The sequence below is a fragment of the Phyllobates terribilis genome, unplaced genomic scaffold (assembly GCF_046119375.1).
Source record: "Phyllobates terribilis strain yellow unplaced genomic scaffold, ASM4611937v1 Scaffold_9__5_contigs__length_417890890, whole genome shotgun sequence".
Classification (NCBI taxonomy): domain Eukaryota; kingdom Metazoa; phylum Chordata; class Amphibia; order Anura; family Dendrobatidae; genus Phyllobates; species Phyllobates terribilis.
The window spans coordinates 109,071,993-109,094,815 of record NW_027362769.1 but is presented as its reverse complement, the minus strand read 5'-3'; the positions used below and the strand labels follow the sequence as shown (position 1 = coordinate 109,094,815).

General features: G+C 42.6%; 1 protein-coding gene across 7 annotated transcripts in view; it reads right to left on the bottom strand.

The window, feature by feature from the left end:
* Window positions 1–2,389: 2,389 nt before the first annotated feature.
* GPR155 (G protein-coupled receptor 155) overlaps window positions 2,390–22,823 on the bottom strand; it is a 61,467-nt gene continuing 41,033 nt past the window's right edge. For 6 of the 7 annotated variants that reach the window (XM_073646905.1, XM_073646907.1, XM_073646908.1 and 3 more), the window contains 5 exons: window positions 13,242–13,378; window positions 13,010–13,105; window positions 11,307–11,371; window positions 8,544–8,684; window positions 2,390–4,895 (listed from right to left, as the gene is read on the bottom strand). In XM_073646905.1, the coding sequence (XP_073503006.1) occupies window positions 4,673–4,895; window positions 8,544–8,684; window positions 11,307–11,371; window positions 13,010–13,105; window positions 13,242–13,378 (662 nt within the window). In that variant the 3' untranslated portion in view covers window positions 2,390–4,672. Of the gene's footprint in view, window positions 4,949–8,543; window positions 8,685–11,306; window positions 11,372–13,009; window positions 13,106–13,241; window positions 13,379–22,823 lie in introns of all 7 variants that reach the window. The other variant, XM_073646912.1, reaches the window with a different exon arrangement.

Here is a 22,823-nt window from a genome sequence, read left to right as displayed (position 1 = left end):
GCCCCAGTGTCAGTCAACATTGGGTTAAAAAGAGTTTCACTCAGTTTAGATATTTACAAACCACGTGGTCAAATAGGGGACTTAGTCCCTATAAAAAGTTATACCTTTGGTGTCATAAATGTTGCCTTTGATGTGCATAAAAAGCAGTTTGTCCTGTACTAAATGTGTTCGGTGCACCCTGGGAGTGACCAAGCACCTAGTGCGCTGTTCCATCACTGCCAGCATAAAGTAGTCGGACATCCTAATTTTAGCTCTGGGTCACTGACTGCAATAGGCAGTAGACTTCATACATTCACTGTTGGGGGTACAATCAGATATCGGTGCAAATCGGTCAGAGCGGACCACACTGCATGGACTTTCTATACAGCCAGTTCTTGCATTGCCATCCGTGCTTGGACCATTTTGCACAGTCGTCTGAATGCAGCGCTGACGTCCTCCCAATGCGGGCATTCATCATGGGGTCCTCGGTATTCATGAGCTGCTGCTGATTGACAGTTTTCTCCCTGGTCACAAATACTTGCTTTGCCCTCCTCATGTGCGCTGCCATTTACCACCACAATCGCCAAAGTTTATTTTTATTTCTTCAATATAATTTTGACAGCAATGTCATCCACAACAGATGAATCACAGACCAGACAATTATGTGACATGAATTTTAATAGCAAATAATTCATTAAATGACTGTGTATCCTTAATAGCATGAACCGCTAGCTGGAGTAATGCGGGAGTGAATGGCTCAAGATTGCAGACAGAATTTAGCATCAATTCTATGGTTTTGTAGTCATTGTAGCACTCAGTAATTCAGCAGTCGTCATCAGTCAGTGGTGAAAATCTTGTACAGTCCGTTACGTGCCTATATTGCATAATTAAATATACAGCGCCATTCGCTTTTTGCTAGAGAAAAACATGGAAGGCTCGGACCTCTTCTCCATTGGCTCTGCCTGGAATTGCAGCTTAATCCCTATTTACTTTTTCTAAAGAACGCTATAAGGAATGATTTTCGGTTTCTAAGTCTACGTTCCCACCATGAGTATTAGGTGCAGAAAATCTGCAACATTAAAAACCAATTAGCTCAATTCACGCATATGGTGTTTTTTTTTTCACTGCATTTTTTGTTTGTTTTTTTTTTTTTACATTAATTTTATTGCATTTTTGTCTCTTTATGTCATGCTTCAAATTAAGCCGTTTTGTTTTTGATACAGCCATGTGTGGATTACATGCGTTTCTTTACCTACAGATTTTCCGCACCTAATGCAATTCTACAGGGAAATCCTCACATAACTCCGCGTACCGGCAAGAGGAATTGACATGTTGCAAACTTTTTTTTTTTAAGGTGCATGAGAAACTATAAGGTTAAGTGCACATGGTGCATTTTTTCAGTGCGAAATTGGGCCAAAAACCTTATCCCATGACTTCCTATGACATTTTGCAAGTTCTGTGCACATGATCAGGAATTTTCCTGACCGGATTTCATGTGTGGGGAGAAAAAAAACGCAGCATGTCCATTCTTTGTGCGCTTCCGCATGCGTTTTTGCCTATATAATGCATTGGAAAAAGCATGTAAACGCCGAGTATTTTCCGCAGCGTTTTTGCTGCCAGGAGGTGCAGAAACGCCGTAGAAACTTCTGCAAACAATTCCTGAACGTGCGCACATAGCCTTAGTTGCAGGAGGTTTCCATGAGTCTCATGCCCACTGGGTTTTTTTTTTTTTTATAATTCTACAGAAATTGACTTTCGGTGCAATTTTGAATCACACAGCATGTCAATTTCTATTGCGATTAATGAGTTTTATTTGTGGATTTTGCCTATAGAGTTGAATGAGGTGCAGAAATTCTGCAGATAAAAACAGCATATGTGGGTTGTTTTTTTGGGATTCTGCTACGGAAATGCACTAAAAAAAATAAAAGTATGTGACTTTATAAAATTTCATGAAATCTAACTTGCTGAACAAACAGGAAGTTTCCAAAACACAATAGTTTTATTTAAAGTTTAACCTCCCCAAAATAATTGGTAGTGCTGCGGATTTTTCCGCAATGATAATCCGCAGTGGAAATTTCTGCAACATGTACACAGCACATGCGGATTATCATTGGGGAACATGGCAGACCTTCTACCAAGCGTTTAAGAGTTTCTGTGGCGGAATTGCATAAAAAACGCATAGTGGACACACAGCCTTAGCAAATACCTTCAATTAGAAATGTAGTATAGTTCTTCTGATTCGCTATGTCACTTACCCCATGTGCAGGCATTGCAGTAGCTTAGGTATCCATGGTTGCGACTACTCATATAGTAACAGTTAGCTAGTTGCTAGTGGTCGTCACCATTGATACCTAACTGTTGCTATGAGTGGTCGCAACCATGGATACCTGAGCTACTGCAATGTCTGCACATGGGGTAAGTAACATAGCTAATCAGGAGAACTAAACTACATTTTTAATTGCAGGTATTTGATAATATTTTTACACCTACCGCATATTGGGGTTGAGATGGGAATACCCTTTTAAGGGTAAATTTACACATTGTAGATATTTCCTGCAGAAAATTTGCAATTACTAGTGAGATATTCAGCTCTTACTACAGATTTCCCTGTAAACTACCTGCATACAAATCCAGCCAAAATCTACAAAAAAATATGTTGTGCGTACATACCCTAATACAGCAAATGGACAAGGGACGGATTAAGAGACAAGTTCACTATTTTTTTTTTTTTTTGTTACATTTTCTAACTTGTAACATAAAAAGCTTTAAAAACACAAGAAAAAAATAACATTAAAGTAGATCTCACATGTTAATGGATTCGTGTTATCCTTTTTATTTTAACGAGATGGTCTGAAAAGGGAAAAGCGACTATTTTCTCAGAAAGCGGCATCGCACTAGTTGACGAGCTGTGAAGAGCAGATCTGATTAACACAGAGCGTCCTTTTAGTTTAGGCGCCAATGTAATAAATAAGGATATTCAAGCATTGGGTCTCTACCTCCCTTCTCAGGAGTTGCATTAGAATAAAGATCTTCCACCTTTATATACAAATATAATGTCATTAGGATGTGCGCTAGTAACATACAAAAAGTCATTAGCGTTTCTTCAGGCAACAGCCGCTATAACTAGGGGCTGCGCTGCTCACAGAGGGGATCTTTTCACCAAGTTTCACTGTACATGGAGCCATTTGTCATCAGGCAGAACTGAAATTTTAATTTTCATGCAATGCTGAAAAATCGATATAAAACACAATCAATGCACAGCTAAATACAGAAAGGCTGCATAAAACAAGGGGTTAATTGGCACTATCACTGGAATACCCAGATGGCTCATCTGCATTGCCTCATTGAATAACACTGGGTCAAGTGTTGTCCGTTTTTTTTCACGGGCAGCAGTCGGACCCAAAATACGGTTGTGTGCACGGACCCTAAAGGACATGGTTTTTTAGTTGCTGAGATTTGGGAGCAGAAACTCCAAAAATCTGGAGGTGTTCAAAAACCACAAATTCTGAAGGGTTTCAGATATGAAAACTCAACCAAAAAATCCAACTCCGTGTCATAGGAGATGAATATCACACAAGATTATTGGTTTTGCTGGTTAGACATAGTTAATACTGCAATCCTTTATTAAATCTCGCAGGGCTCTTGCTGGCTTGAGGCTACAGATTTTTGGGGGTGGATGGCATGCTTTCGGTATGACCTCTTTTTCTGGCATTTCCTCCATTTGCATGGCTGCAAAAAAAAAGGGCTCATTCGTAAAAAAAAAAAAAAAAAATCCCTATTTTCCTGTGTGACAGTGCATGGGTTTGGATTTTTTTTTCCACAGACTTGCATTTCCGATTCTGATCAGACACATCTCTGCGATTTTGCACGAACTACTCGATCCGCGAAAACGCACGCACATGTGAATGATCCGATTCACTATTGTAGCTATGAATGCCATCCATGAAAAAAAAAAGTGGAAAAAACAAACAAAATGGACATCTGAATGAGGCCTTACATAGAAAAAAAAATACAATTACCAACACTTGAAAAAAAAACAAACAACAAAAAAAAAAAAAAGGACATTTTTAGCCTCATTCATCAAAAAGAAGAGGAGTAATTTGGGACTTAAAAACAAAAAATGCTGGCAGATGGATGGACATCTAGATTGTCCTATTGTGTGTATATTAATGCATGAGCCCAGAGGAACTTTTACATTGCACTTTCCCTGCTACAATTAGCTTAATAGGAGGGGAATCCATGATGGAGAACGTGCGGACCGGATGGGACTGTCCTCTTAGTGATATTCTTGTAACGCGTTCTTTTGTAACTTATGTGATGAAATGTCTGTGCATTAAATTAGTGTGCAATATGTCCATGTAGACAAAAAAAAAAAAAAGTTATAGTAACACGTAGCAAAAAAATATATAAAATACCATCTGTGTGTATAACCTGCAGGTCGTCTCCCAGTAGATCAGGTCAATGGAAGCCATGAAAATCTAGTAGATGACACCTGCCGCTTATATGGCACAGCCTAATCAGTAGCAACACAGTAAATAATAGCTTGTCACTGCACGATGGTGAAAACGTAACTTCAGGTTCCCACTAGGAACAGCCCTAGCCCACCAGGACTCTGCGGTAATTGCATAGGCAGCTCTGAGGATCCACTGCATGTCATATATGGCTTTTTAGGTGAAAGAAGGTGAGATGCGAATTATCTGCGATAGGTAGGAACGCGGTTTGTCCTCAGCATGCGGTAGTAAAGGTTTTCATCCCGAAACTCAAACTCGTCTGTGATATGTTGGATGACGCCTCCTTTCAGCAGCCTCTCTCCGTATTTTACGGCCTCTCCGCGGTCTGATGCCAGTCCAACCTCAACAAGCCAGCTCACCAAATCTGAGCCCCAGAAGATTCCTCCGGACGTCCTGGGACCACACCTGTATGTCAAAGGAATGATTCACCCATATGTTCTGTAAGTCTTGTACCAGCGCTGGGGATTTATCAGCAGGTAAAGAAAAACAGGGAGGAAACAGGACAGCATGATATAAGCGTGTTAGGAGCGGTCATCATAGGGTTAGAGAATATTACAGGCCAATGGGGGAGGGGGACAAGTGGGGGCTCATTATATCACAATGCTATACATACCACAAACTGAATTTCAAGGAGGAGACATGAAGTGATGGCTTATGGAGTGTGGCCGTGACTGTCTTAAGGAATATAATAAAAGGGCAATCAAGATTAATCTGTCCCCGGGATGTTATAACTAGGGTTTTTTTTTTTAATAAGTTCTCTGATAATGCCAAATTCCTGAATAAAATCTCACCTCTGACACCGAGGAGCCAGGGAGCTGCACTGAGCTCAGTGAGTGACAGGACACTGCTCCTAAGCTCAGCTCCGAGGCCTGCTTGCTGAAGCGAATCATTCTCCCCGACTCCTCAGCATCAGAGGATTACAACGGGGGACATCTCCAGACAGATGATAAGGATTTAGTTATTTTAGTTTTATTTTTACACATGGACACTGCGGGAGCAGACTACTACTCCCAACATTGTCCCCTTGCTCGAGCTGATCACAGCGCGAGCAAGGGACAATGATGAGGGCAGTGTTCAGCACCCAGCGCTTGAGAACAGCACTAACTGTACACTGATCCCAAACGTCGGTACGTGTGAGCCTGACGCGGCACACAGGTGGCACCTGGACAGCTCTGGTATGGGTTCTTCCGGTACTGGAAATATCTGGACGTGTGAAACCGCCCTAAAGGTCAAGGATAGACAACCTCCCCTGAAGGAGAGTTCTCAGGTTAGATCTAGGCTACCGCCCCAGTGTCTGCAGAGAGCCTCAGTCCAAGTCCCCAAAATGAAGGGGAAAAGGGGGTTACTGTAATCCATTGAGCATGTAGATGCTTTTTAAGCCAGGCAGCAGGAACATTTGGGGGAAGATTACAATTAAGTCCCTTATAACAGACTGATGGAAATGGCTTCTCGAGGCCAGAGGCACCCGCTATTTTCTTTGCAACATCTTAGGCTACATTCACACATCTGTTTCAGTTTTTCTTCCATGTATCATCCGCTTTGCAGCTGTTTTTTTCTAACTTATAAAAACTGAAGTAGGTAAACTTTCTCAACTTTTTGACTAATCCATTGCTAAGTGACAATGGAGAACAAATAAAGAAAAAAAATGGAGGTCTTACGATTTTTATTAGTTTTTGCAGGATCCCCGTAGACTCGAATGGCCAAGCCCGATTTGCCACAAACTGATGAGAAAAGGATATGCACCGAGTTTAAGGCTTTATTCACACATCGGTATTTGTATGCCAAAACCAGGAGAGTCTCCAAAACACAGAACAGGAGTCAATCTATCAATTATAGTTTTTCTCTGTAAGTTCTACTCCTGGTTTTGCCCTACAAACACTGATGCAAAATACTTGTGTGTGAATGAGGCCTAAGGGAACAGACATAGTGATAAGATGTGTGAATGGTTCCACTAAACTCGATGGGACGGGGGCCGTCAGTCTTAAATATGGACAGCACACGGATGAGAAAAACAGACGTGTGAATGTAGTCTAGGATGAAGTTAAAGAAAAGGGGGTCTTGTCTGGTGACATTGGGATTATGGCACATGGGACAACTGATAGGGCTCACTAAAGAAGAGAGAATGGTATATATGCTCATTAGCACAGGAGGTACATGTGCCCACCAACCAGCATATTGAGGGTCATGGATAAAATACAGTATACCCTTTATTGCTAATTTTTGTCTTTAAGTTACCTGTGCATTACGTAGAAAACCTGCAAAAGACCCATCATGGCCCAATACAAGGAACAGATGTTAATGCATTATACCCATCCCCGTGCTGCGGGGGTACAGGAAAGCTACTTTTCCTTTCTAATATATATTTGTAAAGTCTATTTTAATAGATTTTTACTGCTAAAGGCACAAGTTTAAACATTCTCGATCTTGTGTCATTAAATATACATCATCTCCCCTTACAGTTGTACAGACAAGGGCCCGTGATTTGTAAATCTCATTAAGGATCCTGTTATTGGAGGCCGGGTCGCTTCTTTAATACTCCATAGAGCCGTTCACTCTTGGCTCACGTGGTTGTGAGGACAAACAGGACACAACACGCTTCTAAAGGACAATACAAATTAAATCATGCGTTGTTACAATGGGACAGAGAGAAAAAAAAGGGATGAATGAAGCAAGAGCGAATGCAAGACAGATGGAGACACATTCACAGTCAAAACACAGCAGCAAAATCTGTGCAGCGGACGTATACATCCACAAGAGGGCAACCTCTGTGCAGACGGAACACTGAATACACAGGTGAGAATATGAACACATGGCAAACAAAGCTGACGGCTCATAGTCCTCCCTGGTCACAGCGTATTAAATAAATATATCAATTTATCCTTTTCGGATAAATGGTGAGCGTAGCCATCTGCTTGGCCTGATTCCTTGGAAGCAAATCAATCACCAAGTTATATATTTCTGAAAGTGCTGGCTGGTGATTTATAAGGCCGAGTTAAAGGGGAAAATCCACTACAGGACCATCCTTTAGGCCATGTTCATATTGCGTTTTAGGCTACGCTCAGTGGCACCGCCAGGGCTTATGTAGTGGTCCAATGATATCCAGCTGCTGTATTTAAAGTGCAGCTACTGGGAGAAAAAACTATATCCTTCCAAGAGCCGCCGGCTTTCAGTCATGGGGACGAGCATGGAGCGGCCACAGGCTCTGCTCACTATACTATGATTGGCAGCTGTAAGCACACCCAGGCACTGTGACAGCCGGCTATGCAGCATATTTGTACACAGAGAGCTGTCAATCATAGTCCCGGAGTGTGCTTACAGCACTCATACCATTGTGAGCGGTGCCTGTAGCCACTCCATGCTCGTCCCCATGACTGAAAGCCGGCGGCTCCTGAGATGAAATTACTTAATTTTCTCCAGTAGCCGCACTTTTCAATAAAAGGCGACCGGGTAACATTGGAATGCTATTTACCTGCAGATTAACGCTATATCTGCAGGTAAATATTACAGTCTTAAAGGGAACTTTGGAAAAATATCTACTGTACAATGCAATGTATTAAAAAAAAAAAAAAAAAAAATCTGACTGAATGAAGAAGATGTCATATCCACTGATTGACAGCCAATGCAAATAAGCTCTTATCATAAAGTGGACATGTTCCCAGTGCAAAATATCCGACCATCCGTAAATATAACATCGATCCTGGATCGTGTTTGCAGACATTACTTGGATGTGTCTGCCATGTGCCTGAATCACTTTACAAATACATACATTTAACTACAAAGCACGACACTGACACATGCAGACAGGTGACAACGCACAAAAAGAAATATGTGGCTCTAACATTGCTTGACAGTCTCCAGAACCTTCCATCATAGGATGCAGATACACACCAGTCTGGGTTTTTCTGGGACTTTTCACTTCATATAGTTGAGAATACATTAGATGTCATTGGATTTTGCATTAAATTATATTACAAATTCCCTGTAAAATTAAATTGTACCCAGAAAAGTTTCCCAAACCACTGCAACATGTTCTCTAGTGTAATCCACTGATACCTTCTCTCCCTGACGACTTTCCTGATGCACAGGTCTTTGTGGTAATGTACAAACTGGTGGCAGGTCATTCGGATTTCCTCGGGAAGCCGGTTCTCCTCGGCCAGGACATTCGATTCTCTTCCATTCCAGAGGAACTGAAGTCTGAAAAATGTATAAAAATAATGCAGAACAGGTGCAATATCTATTAGGAACATGGAGGTCAGCCTCCCAAACCTCTTATAGACCTTGATGTAGGACGAAGTGTCCGTCACACATGGTAGATGGAGAGTTTTAGAAACTACACGTGTTTGGGAATATCATCGCAATCTGATTTATTAGTGCAGTGATAAATGAAAGACCCTGTGCTCTGGAAGGCAAGATGGAGCCCCCACTACCAACTGCGCTTATTATTTTTAATGAGTATCACATTGAAGATATATACAGTAATTCGGCGGGGTCACAGTGCATAGGCACAATCACACAAGAGCATACGTCCCGACTTTAAGAGAAGGGGATATACAGTACAGACCAAAAGTTTGGACACACCTTCTCATTTAAAGATTTTTCTGTATTTTCATGACTATGAAAATTGTACATTCACACTGAAGGCATCAAAACTATGAAGTAACACATGTGGAATTATATACTTAACAAAAAAGTGTGAAACAACTGAAAATATGTTTTATATTTTAGGTTCTTCAAAGTAGCCACCTTTTGCTTTGATGACTGCTTTGCACACTCTTGGCATTCTCTTGATAAGCTTCAAGAGGTAGTCACCGGAAATGGTTTTCACTTCACAGGTGTGCCCTGTCAGGTTTAGTAAGTGGGATTTCTTGCCTTATAAATGGGGTTGGGACCATCAGTTGTGTTGTGCAGAAGTCTGGTGGATACACAGCTGATAGTCCTACTGAATAGACTGTTAGAATTTGTATTATGGCAAGAAAAAAGCAGCTAAGTAAAGAAAAACTAGTGGCCATCATTACTTTAAGAAATGAAGGTCAGTCAGTCCGACAAATTGGGCAAACTTTGAAAGTGTCCCCAAGTGCAGTTGCAAAAACCATCAAGCGCTACAAAGAAACTGGCTCACATGAGGACCGCCCCAGGAAAGGAAGACCAAGAGTCACCTCTGCTTCTGAGGATAAGTTTATCCGAGTCACCAGCCTCAGATATCGCAGGTTAACAGCAGCTCAGATTAGAGACCAGGTCAATGCCACACAGAGTTCTAGCAGCAGACACATCTCTTCAACAACTGTTAAGAGGAGACTTTGTGCAGCAGGCCTTCATGGTAAAATAGCTGCTAGGAAACCACTGCTAAGGACAGGCAACAAGCAGAAGAGACTTGTTTGGGCTAAAGAACACAAGGAATGGACATTAGACCAGTGGAAATCTGTGCTTTGGTCTGATGAGTCCAAATTTGAGATCTTTGGTTCCAACCACCGTGTCTTTGTGCGACGCAGAAAAGGTGAACAGATGGACTCTACATGCCTGGTTCCCACCGTGAAGCATGGAGGAGGAGGTGTGATGGTGTGGGGGTGCTTTGCTGGTGACACTGTTGGGGATTTATTCAAAATTGAAGGCATACTGAACCAGCATGGCTACCACAGCATCTTGCAGCGGCATGCTATTCCATCCGGTTTGTGTTTAGTTGGACCATCATTTATTTTTCAACAGGACAATGACCCCAAACACATCTCCAGGCTGTGTAAGGGCTATTTGACCAAGTAGGAGAGTGATGGGGTGCTACGCCAGATGACCTGGCCTCCACAGTCACCAGACCTGAACCCAATCGAGATGGTTTGGGGTGAGCTGGACCGCAGAGTGAAGGCAAAAGGGACAACAAGTGCTAAGCATCTCTGGGAACTCCTTCAAGATTGTTGGAAGACCATTTCCGGTGATTACCTCTTGAAGCTCATCAAGAGAATGCCAAGAGTGTGCAAAGCAGTCAAAGTAAAAGGTGGCTACTTTGAAGAACCTAGAATATAAGACATATTTTCAGTTGTTTCACACTTTTTTGTTAAGTATATAATTCCACATGTGTTAATTCATAGTTTTGATGCCTTCAGTGTGAATGTACAATTTTCATAGTCATGAAAATACAGAAAAATCTTTAAATGAGAAGGTGTGTCCAAACTTTTTGTCTGTACTGTATATTGCAGTATGTGCACAGAAATAGTGCACTACGATACACCTCCCAAGACCCCCATATAGTCTGATGCCTCCCCCCACTGAAGTTCCCATGATGCCCATCCACACAATATAATGCCCCCAAAGATGAACAATCACTGTATGAGGCACCCAAATCCCACACAGTATGATCCCACAGTGAATCCCTCCCACCTGAAAAAACTGCCCCCACAATACTCCTTCAACACACTATGATGCCCCCCAGTGTGTCCCCTTTACAATATGCCTCCAGCCCCCCCTCTCAACACAGCATGGTGCCCCCCAGTGTAAGCTGCTGACTGTCTGCAGCCACCACTAGAGGGCAGCAGGAAGATAACCGTGTTCCGCTATACAGTGACCCTACTAGGACAATAAGCGGGAAGCCCCATCCCCTTATAGTGGTGGTACTATACAGCTAGTATGGTTTACCATACTTTAAATTTATCTATGCAGTTTAATTGAATCTCAGTTACTGAACACTTCAGTACTGTGTGGCTCTATTATCCCTGTCCCAAATGATGATTAGACGTCTACAAAAGTATTTAAATCAGCACAGTGTTTTGTACCGAAAAAACATGATGATAAAAAAAAAGCAGAGAAATGAGACATTGTTAAACATACCTTTTCTTGCATGGAAGTATAATCAAGTGTTTATCCAACCCAAAAATGGCAAACGACAGGAAACCCTGCAGAAATTGTAACAAGCGTAAGTTATAGTACGTACAGAATAGCCCTACTGTGAAGAACTACAGCTCGAGAACGAACGCTGCTAATATTAAAATTCATCTGTCACCAAATTTAAAAAAATAAATGAATTGTCTGCATTTTTAAATAGATCTTAGACCTGATGAAACTGGAGTTCTTACTATGACAATAAAAGTCTGAATTGAATTAGCTTTGAAAGTTTCTAAACTTTGATATTAAAGTAAGCATTCTGGATAACTTGATCCTAATTATTAAGCAGGAAATGTACAAAAATAAGTACACCATCAGGTCCAAGCGAGTTATTTAACCCCTTCACACAGCGGCCCTTTTCAGTTTTTGCAATTTCGTTTTTCACTCCTCTTCTTCCCAGAGCCATAACTTTTTTATTTTTCGGTCAATATGGCCATGTGAAGGCTTATTTTTTGTGGGACGAGTTGTACTTTTGAACAACACTATTGGTTTTACCATATCGTGTACTGGAAAATGGGAAAACATTTCCAAGTGTGGTAAAATTGCAAAAAAAAGTGCAATTCCACAGTTGTTATTTTTACCACGTTCACTGAATGCTAAAACTGACCTGCCATTCTGACTCTCCAGGTCATTACAAGTCCGTAGACACCAAACATGTATAAGTTCTTTTTTATTTAAGTGGTGAAAAAAAATCCAACGTTTGTTAAAAAAAAAAAAAAAAAAAAAGTTGCCATTTTCCGAAACTGTAGCATCTCCATTTTTTGCAATCTGGGGCCCGGTGAGGGCTTATTTTTTGCACGCCGAACTGACATTTTTATTGATACCATTTTGGAGTACATACGATGTTTTGATCGCCCAATATTGCAATGCTGCAGCGACCAAAAAAACATAATTCTGGCGTTTTGAGTCTCTTTTCTCGTTACGCCGTTTACTGATGGGATTAATTCTTTTTACATATTGCTAGATCGGGTGATTCTGAACGCGGTGACACCAAATATGTCTATATGTGATTTTTTTATTGTTTTATTTTTAATGTGGTGAAAGGGGGGTGATTTAAACTTTTATATTTTTTTAATATTTAAAAAAAAAAATAAATAAATAAATATTTTATTGTTTTTTTACTTTTTTACCTACTTCAATAGTCTCCACAGAAGACTAGAAGCAGTGATCATCACAGCCTCCTGACAATGACAACCACAGAGGTCTCCTCTAGACCCCGGGTTGTGATACCAACCCATCGGCGACCCACGATCATGTGACAGGGTCGCCGATGGAAGGAGCTAATGACGCGCTTCTGGCGCGATCATGTTAAATGCCGCTGTCAGAGATTGACAGCGGCATTTAACATAACAACGGGTGGATCGCCATTCCACCCATGGCTGTTAGGGGCACATGACAGCTGTATAGATCAGCTGTCATATACCCGGAAAGGTGCGGGCTCAGCGCCAGAGCCCGCACCAAGAGGGTAGACACGACGTGCGCCGTACACGTAAGGTGTTACAAAAAAAAAAAAGCTTTTTTTTTATTTTTTTTTTTTTATATACACCTGAATAAAAAGAAATTTACGAACTCAGATGGCAAAGAGATACTTTATGCATTAGGTTAAATGTCCGTGTATATTATGTTCTGCGAATCACAATGGTACCTACCTGACCAAAGTTGAACACAGCGCAAAAAAACTGAAGTTCCACATAAAGTCTCCCGGGTTCTGGATTGAAAAGCCACCAGAAGCAACTGGACACATTCTGTAGAAGGGAAACAACACATGTAAAATTAGTGGACTGGAGCAGCTTTACATTACAATGTACAGTATAGAGGTGGATTTGCACTTTCCAACATGTTCCAAAAGCCTGTGTGCACCTTCTATTAACATACACTTACTGCAAAGAGTCCCACCATGAGGAGCAGGCAGAGCAGCACGTGCCTGGCGATCTGCCGGTCTCCGCTGTGCAGCTGGTGCTGCTCTTCCTGGGACAGTGGACATCTCAGGGAGCTGCAGTGACTGAGACATTCATGTGCTATATGGGGAAAAATACAAATACACCATGAGACGCAACACTGCACCCCTGCAGGTACAGAGATACCATCCTAGTGTCCTTCCTACTCCATACCAGGAGCCATGAGGCTGCAGCAAATCTCTACCCGGCCACTCTTCTGCACCGGAGCTTGGAAGGCACAGGACTCTGTAGGGCGCACACTCCTTATAGGTAGGGATGAGCAGACCCGTGGAAGTTCGGGTTCTGGAACCAAACCTGAACTGTACCCGAACCAAAGCTGAACCCCATTGAAAACAATAGGGACCCGGAATTTGAAACTGGAAAAGTCTCTCTCTCTTGACTTGCCTGAAATAGCGATGTGGATTGGCAGTAGCTCCCTCCCCCCCCCCACCACCACTATTTATGTACTTATTTATTTTTCTTTATTTCACATATGGTGCCCCTTAGGAGGATTTTCAACGGTTACTTTTTAAAAAAAAATGTCATCTCTCCTGTAACTATAGCTGGTATATTACCCTCAGTTACAGGGGTAATTCAGCCTCCTGTCTGCATAGTAGAGCTGACTGGTCTCAGCAGCTCTTTCTCCCTCCCTCCACTCAGCAATCACATGACCACTGGGTCTAGAAAAGGAAGCAGTGTCAGTGCTTCCTATTACTGTATACACATCGCTTGTTCAACGTTGGGTATACAGCGATCAGGAAGGCAAAAATGGAAATAAACCATCTGTGCCTTCTCTATGGGAAGTCTGGCTGTGTCTGACAGCAGTTCCCCCAGTCCCGCAGCTGCATGATCTCATGCCAATGCTTAACTATGCAGTGACGTTTTAGAACGTTGCTGCAGAATGAAACTCGGACCGCCCTGATATTTAAAGTCAATGTGTGGTCGTCCGGAAACAGTGAAGATGTCCCTCCATTCTGCTGAAAATCCTCTATAAACCAATTTGCTATATTAGCAGCTCAGTGCATCATTTCATCACAGATTTTGCATGCCTCTGTAGCGTTGCAAAACCACATGCACACACCGCATGCTCTCCTCCCTCCATAGTGTGAAAAAGGAATGATCCTGGAGGCGCTCCCGTGGAGGAGGAAAGGAGATCCCCGTGACGAGACTTGGATTTAGAGCTAGTGGGTTTGTACTTGTACCACAACTCTCAGTTGGTTTCATAGAGAGGTTTTAATGATACACATTTTAAAAAGTTACAAAATCAGACAGATTGTTGTAATCAAGGCTGTGGAGACGATAAGCCAAACCTCCGACTCCCTCATACACGGCTCATGTTTAAGTGATAAATTTACTGTAGCACAGATTAATCTCAGCTAAAAGTCTAGACCCTTAGATCAGGAATAGGACAGACATTTATAGGACATTTCATAACTTTCTCAAATTCTTATGAAAAAATATTCCCCACAAACTGCATTGAACTACTGTACCCAATTTATTATATATTTTAGGAGTCGGAGTCCATTTTATACAGACTCTGGTTCCACTGAAATGGCCTCCCACTCAGACTCCACGACTCCGACTCCACAGCCCTAGTTGTAATATGATCGCACAAGGCGTTTCTGCACGTAAGAGCCTTCATCAGGAGCATGGTACTATATAACATAGAAACTTTATATACCCATTGTCATTTAGTGGGAGATGTTATTTCCTCCACCCATAGGTTATTTTGAACAGCTGCTGCCGTCTCCGAGCAGTATACACCCCAATCCATGTGCTCTTCCTCACACAGCATCACACTAACAAAACACCTGTATTTTTTTAAAAAAATTAATAAAAAAACTATTTGAAAATTAATATCTTCTCTTTAAAATTACCCGACCAATAGAATATAAGTTACAAATTATAACTAAAAGAGAATGAAATAAATTAAATAGGTATGTATCTTGCGCTGGTAAGTAGGGTACAAAAGGAGGTAATAGCAAAGATATGATACCCTACTTACCAGCGCAAGATACATACCTATTTAATTTAATTTTAACCAAACAAGACGACTGTGGTAGTTGTTTCTTTCTTGCAGCAGGCTATAGGGTAACCTATTAGCGCCACCACCCCAGGTCCTCCATTACCCCAAAAAGGCAAATCAGTGGATCACATGGAATTGGAATGGATATTAAAGAAGATAGTAAGGAGGTAACTTCTTGCCAGAAGGACCTAATAATGGAGCAGTCCCAAATTAAATGAACAAAGTCAGCATCTATGGTATGACAACGTGAACATTCTGAATTAGAGGAGAACCCCATTTGATATAGTCTGTGCGGTGTGAGATATGACTGATGAATAATATAAAGCTGAATCATCTTATTATTAACAGAGGGAGAGACAAATGACGGAGACTCCAAAATTTCATCCCACTCCTCCCTCATAATCGGAATTAAGAGTCTCCATTTATTTTTTGCTGGCAAAGGGTTACGATCTAAGCCTGTTGATAGCAAATATGTATACAAGCTAGATAAAAGACCTTGTGGGCCTTGAGATGTAAGTATTCCTATTAAGGGAAATGAGGAAATAGTTTGATTTATTTCACAGTTTTGTAAGTGAGATCTAAGCCCCTTCCTAAATTGGAGATACCTGACGAACTGAGATCTTGGAACCTTGAATTTATTTTGCACCTGTTCAAATGACATCAGTATAGATCTTTCATAAATATCTCTTAGCAAATAGACCCCACTAGCTATCCAAAAGGGGGCAGATGGATGTTCCATTAATGTCTCAAAATACGGATTCCCCCATATAGGCATTTCAGCTATAACATGTGTAAAGTTGGTTCTTTTCTTTGCCTGTTTCCATACCGTTCTCGCCAATCTATGTAGGGGTAGCAACTTAATGGAAGTCGATTTATTCAATTCTAGAAAACCCAATAAACAACCTGTGCCTAAAACGTGTGCCAAGTGGTTCTCAGAATTCGGTAATTGGGAGTCAGGCATCCACCTATGGATCGCTTTAAGCTGACCTGCTAAAAAGTATAGATGGAAAACAGGCAAAGCTGCTCCTCCCATATCTTTAGGCCTTTAACCGGTTCAGGACCGCCCACTGTACATAAACGTCGGCGCTGCCCGGGCTCTGTGCAGCGCCGACGTTTAAAAACGGTGGGTGGTCCCGCAGCGCTCAGGACCCCCAGGGTCCTGCTAGCGCTGCGGTACCGGTTCAGAGCGATAGCTCTGACATGTGGCATCATGGGGACCTGAATGGATCAGGTCCCCATGATGTTAACCTGTTCCTATCTTCTAGATGCCGCGATCCATAGCGATCGCGGCATTTAAAAGATAGTAACAGCTGGTGGTCGGCGATCGGGACCCCCCACATACCTCAGGAGCGGCGGGGATCCCGGTGCTGTGACCTCTGACATCATTGAGACCTGATTGGCTCAGGTCTCGATGATGTCAGCGTCACACCAGCCAATCAGAGAGATCACCAGGGAAGTTTGTTTTAGCAACAAACTTTCCAGGGCGATCTGGCTGATAAATACACTGTTTCTCCTCCGATCTCAGTGAGAGAGCAGAGGAGAAACAGTGTGACAAGAGCTGTGTCAGCCTTGCCACTGTGAAAGTAAAAAAAATAAAATAAAAAAGAAAGTAAGAGTTAGGGTTAGTGAGTCTGTCAGATCTATCAGTCCTGTCAGATCTATCAGTCCTGTCAGATCTATCAGTCCTGTCAGATCTATCAGTCCTGTCAGATCAGTCAGTCAGTCAGTCCTGTCAGATCAGTCAGTCAGTCCGTCCTGTCAGATCAGTCAGTCAGTCAGTCAGTCCGTCCTGTCAGATCAGTCAGTCAGTCAGTCCGTCCTGTCAGATCAGTCAGTCAGTCAGTCAGTCCGTCCTGTCAGATCAGTCAGTCAGTCAGTCAGTCAGTCCGTCCTGTCAGATCAGTCAGTCAGTCAGTCCGTCCTGTCAGATCAGTCAGTCAGTCAGTCCGTCCTGTCAGATCAGTCAGTCAGTCCGTCCTGTCAGATCAGATCAGTCAGTCCGTCCTGTCAGATCAGTCCCGTCCTGTCAGATCAGTCCCGTCCTGTCAGTTCAGTTCAGTCCCGTCCTGTCAGTTCAGTTCAGTCCCGTCCTGTCAGTTCAGTTCAGTCCCGTCCTGTCAGTTCAGTTCAGTCCCGTCCTGTCAGTTCAGTTCAGTCCCGTCCTGTCAGTTCAGTCCCGTCCTGTCAGTTCAGTTCAGTCCCGTCCTGTCAGTTCAGTCCCGTCCTGTCAGTTCAGTTCAGTCCCGTCCTGTCAGTTCAGTTCAGTCCCGTCCTGTCAGTTCAGTCCCGTCCCGTCAGTTCAGTTCAGTCCCGTCCTGTCAGTTCAGTCCCGTCCTGTCAGTTCAGTTCAGTCCCGTCCTGTCAGTTCAGTTCAGTCCCGTCCTGTCAGTTCAGTCCCGTCCTGTCAGTTCAGTCCCGTCCTGTCAGTTCAGTCCGGTCCTGTCAGTTCAGTCCGGTCCTGTCAGTTCAGTTCGGTCCCGTCCTGTCAGTTCGGTCCCGTCCTGTCAGTTCGGTCCCGTCCTGTCAGTTCGGTCCCGTCCTGTCAGTTCGGTCCCGTCCTGTCAGTTCGGTCCCGTCCTGTCAGTCCGGTCCGGTCCGTTCAGTCCGGTCCGTTCGGTCCGGTCCGTTCGGTCCGGTCCGTTCGGTCCGTTCCGTTCGGTCCGTTCCGTCCGGTCCGTTCAGTCCGGTCCGTTCAGTCCGGTCCGTTCAGTCCGGTCCGTTCAGTCCGGTCCGTTCCGTCCGGTCCGTTCCGTCCGGTCCGTTCCGTCCGGTCCGTCCGGTCCGTTCCGTCCGGTCCGTTCCGTCCGGTCCGTTCCGTCCGGTCCGTTCCGTCCGGTCCGTTCCGTCCGGTCCGTTCCGTCCGGTCCGTTCCGTCCGGTCCGTTCCGTCCGGTCCGTTCCGTCCGGTCCGTTCAAAAAATCTAAAAATAAAATGGCCCGTCAGACTTATACCGCAGAGGAGGTGTATGCCCTGCTGTGTTCTGACACTGATGACAGCGCAATCTCAGATGGAGATATGGATTTTGAGGGCTTTAGTAGCGGCGACACAGAGCTCAGAAATGAGCAGTGATTCTGGTCCATCCTCAAGCCCAAGGACCAGTACAGCAATAGGGGCAAATAGCGCTACTGGAGAAACGTCTCCAAATCAGGGAACACTGCCCAGTACAAGCGCTGTCCCTGCTACTAGTGAATTGGCGCACGCCAGTGTACAAGGGGCTTTGCCACATGATCTAGCATTTCCCAGATGGGAGGCTTCGGATTCGGCTGCTCCATTCAGCCCTGATTTCAACGCCACGCCTGGTATAAATGTGGAGGTGGAAGATTTTGGACCAATTCATTTTTTTAATTTGTTTTTTACAGACAGCTTGCTAGAGCATATTGTCGTGCAAACAAATTTATATGCATCCCAATTCATACGCCAGAATCCCCGATCTTACTATGCTAGGGCAAATTTATGGACACCAACTAATGTCCCGGAAATAAAAAAATTTTTAGGACTTACATTTGCCATGGGGCTTGTTAAAAAACCGAGCATTCGATCCTACTGGTCCAACCACCCTGTTCAAGCCACTCCTATGTTTTCAGTCGTTCTGCCTAGGACCCGTTATGAAATGCTCATGCGGTTTTGGCATTTTAACGACAATAGTCAATGCCTGCCCAGAAATGCCCCAGAACATGACAGGTTATATAAAATTAGACCCATCATTGAAAATTTGTCAGAAAAATTCTTAAGCCTCTACACCCAACACAAAATATTTCTATAGACGAGTCCCTTGTAAAATTCAAAGGAAGACTGCACCTCAAGCAATTTATCCCATCTAAAAGGGCCAGGTTTGGAATAAAGATCTATAAAATGTGCGAAAGTTCAACTGGATACACATCCGCTTTCCGCATATATGAGGGGAAAGATAGCCAACTAAACCCACCAGGATGCCCTACTTATCTGGGGACATCTGCAAAAATTGTTTGGGAGCTGATAAGTCCATTTTTTCAAAAAGGCTACAATCTATATGTGGACAATTATTACACCAGCATACCCCTATTTAAAAGTCTGGTTGAACACAACATCGGGGCTTGTAGGACCATCCGTAAAAACCGTCAGGGGTTTCCACAACCATTGGTCAACCAAAAGTTCCAAAAGGGGCAGTCAGGGGCTGTACGCAATGGAGAGCTGCTTGCCCTGAAATATAGGGATAAGAGGGATATTTTTGTCCTCAGCTCGATCCACACAGATGCCACAAGGGCCACTGTAGAACTAGGATCCACCACTCCGAAGCAAAAACCTGTGTCAGTCATTGACTACAACAAACACATGGGGGGTGTGGACCTTGCAGACCAGGTTCTACAGCCATACCAGGTATCAAGAAAGTCCTATACCTGGTATAAAAAGTTGGTTATCTATTTGTTTCAGGTGGCCACATACAATTCTTTTGTGTTGTACAAAAAAGCAGGAAATTCAGATCCTTTTCTTGATTATCAAGAAAAGGTAATTGAAAATCTTGTCTTTCAAAGTGTTAGCCCCGCTCATCCATTAGAATCTGAGGATGTGAAAAGACTCACTGAGCGACATTTTATTGCACTTATTCCAGCAACGGAAACAAGAAGGAACCCCCAGAAAAGATGTCGTGTATGTACTAAGAGAGGAATGAGGCGTGATACCCGCTACTATTGCCCACAATGCCCATCATTGCCAGCCTTATGCGTCACTGACTGCTTTAAAATCTTCCACACAGAACCACGTTTTTAAACTGTAAAAATGTATCCCAATTTGTCATTCAAACATTTGGTTCATTTAGTGAATGACATATTCGAGTAGAGCTCACTTAATTTCCAGGGGGGGTTCTCCAGAATCTAAACCTTCCATTGCGTGCTTGTTTCTGGAAATCATCCATCGAGTTAAAATGGTCACTAAACCCATAGATGAATTCCCAGAGGGGTGTCATTTCCAAAATGGGGTCACTTCAGGGGGGATTCTTTAGCTCTGGTACTCTGAAAAGTGCCAGAACAGCATAATCCCCCCTGAAGTGACCCCATTATGGAAATGACACCTCTGTGGGAATTCATCTATGGGTTTAGTGACCATTTACCTACTTATTTTCCCACCACTAGATTAATTTATACAGAGTAGTAGATTGTAAAATTCGGTCACTTGTTGTGGGTTTCCTCTGTTTAGGCACCTCAGGGGCTCTCCAAATGCAACATGGCGTCCGCTATCCATTCCAGTCAAATTTCCATTCCAAAAGTCAAATGGCGCTCCTTACCTTCCGAGCCATGCCGTGCGCCCAAACAGTGGCTTTGCGCCACATATGGGGTATCAGCGTGCTCAGGAGAAATTGCACAACAGATTTTGGGGTCCATTTTTTCTGGCTGCCCTTGTGAAAATTAAAAATTTGAGGCTAAAGTAGCAGTTTTGTGTTAAAAATGTGTTTTTTTATTTTCACCCTTCAACATTATAAAATTGTGTGAAGCCCCTGGGGGTTCAAGGTGCTCACCACACATCTAGATAAGTTCCTTGAGGGGTCTAGTTTCCAAAATGGGGTGACTTGTTGGGGGTTTCCTCTGTTTAGGCACCTCAGGGGCTCTCCAAATGCAACATGGCGTCCGCTATCGATTCCAGTCAAATTTCCATTCCAAAAGTCAAATGGCGCTCCTTACCTTCCGAGCCATGCCGTGCGCCCAAACAGTGGCTTTGCACCACATATGGGGTATCAGCGTGCTCAGGAGAAATTGCACAACACATTTTGGGGTCCATTTTTTCTGGCTGCCCTTGTGAAAATTAAAAATTTGAGGCTAAAGTAGCAGTTTTGTGAAAAAAAAGTTAAATGTTCATTGTTTTCTTCCACATTCCAAAAATTCCTGTGAAGCACCTGAAGGGTTAATAAACTTCTTGAATGTGGTTTTGAGCACCTTGAGGGGTGCAGTTTTTAGAATGGTGTCACTTTTGGGTATTTTCTGTCATAAAGGCTCCTCAAAGTCACTTCAAATAAGATGTGGTCCCTAAAAAAATGTTTTTGTAAATTTTGTTGTAAAAATGAGAAATCGCTGGTCAACTTTTAACCCTTATAGCTCCCTAACAAAAAAAAATTTTGGTTCCAAAATTGTGCTGATGTGAAGTAGACATGTGGGAAATGTTATTCATTAACTATTTTGTGTGATATATCTCTCTGATTAAAGGGCATGAAAATTCAAAGTTTGAAAATTGCAAAATTTTCAAAATTTTCGCCAAATTTCCGATTTTTTCACAAATAAACGCAAGTGATATCGAAGAAATTTTACCACTATTATGAAGTACAATATGTCACAAAAAAACAATCTCAAAATCAGGGGGATCCGTTGAAGCGTTCCAGAGTAATTACCTCATAAAGTGACAGTGGTCAGAATTGAAAAAATTGGCCCGGTCACGAAGGCAAAAACAGGCTCTGGCGCGAAGTGGTTAAAGGGTAGATAACCTCAGTTTTGGTCTGGAGTTCCCCCAGATAAATGTGAACATCAAAGAGTTAAGAGATGTAAAAAAAAAATTTAGGACCGGTACTGCACTATGTTGTAATATGTAATTAAATTTGGGGAGTAAGATCATCTTAATAAAGTTAATCCTTCCTGACACTGATATTGGTAATCTCCCCCACAAGGAAAATTTACACTTCGTGTATTCTAATAAAGCAAGAATATTGCTCGGTAGGTCCTCTCTGTCATTCCTTACAATCATAATTCCCAAGTATTTGAAACATGACATTACAGGTAAAGGAGATAACGTTTCCAAGTCAGTATTCGGAGAGGGCGACAAAGACATAAGAGAAGATTTATCCCAATTTATAAAGCGGCCCGAATATTCACTAAATTTATCAATAATAGAAATAACAGATGGGAGGGTATCTTTAACCTTGTCCATAAAAATTATCATGTCATCTGCATATAAACCAATTTTATCAGTTCTGTCTGCAATTGTAATTCCACTGATATCCTCAGATGATCGTACTCTTATAGCCAGAGCTTGAATTGCCAGAGCGAATAAAGCCGGAGACAAAGGGCATCCCTGGCGGGTTCCCCTTTCCAATGAGAAAGATGTGGATGATAAATTATTTATCATTATTTTAGCTTTGGGGGCCTTGTACAATATTTGAATCTAGGCCCGAAATTTAGGGCCAAAACCAAATTTCTCTACACAGGCAAATAAGAACGGCCATTCCAGTGAATCAAAAGCCTTGGCCGCATCCAGTGAAGCCAAGGCCCAATCATTTCCTGGTATCAAAGAACTATATTGAGTTATTGATTGTACCCTTCTAATGTTAATAGAAGTATTTTTTCCTGGCATAAAGCCTGTTTGGTCCAGGTGGACAACTGAAAGTATCACCTTATTAAGTCTCAAAGCTAGAATTTTTGTGAGAATTTTGTAATCCACATTTAACAGTGAAATAGGATGATATGATCCACACTCCAGAGGATCCTTCCCCTCCTTTTTAAGAACAATAATATTGGCATCATAAATGGATTCAGGCAGGGA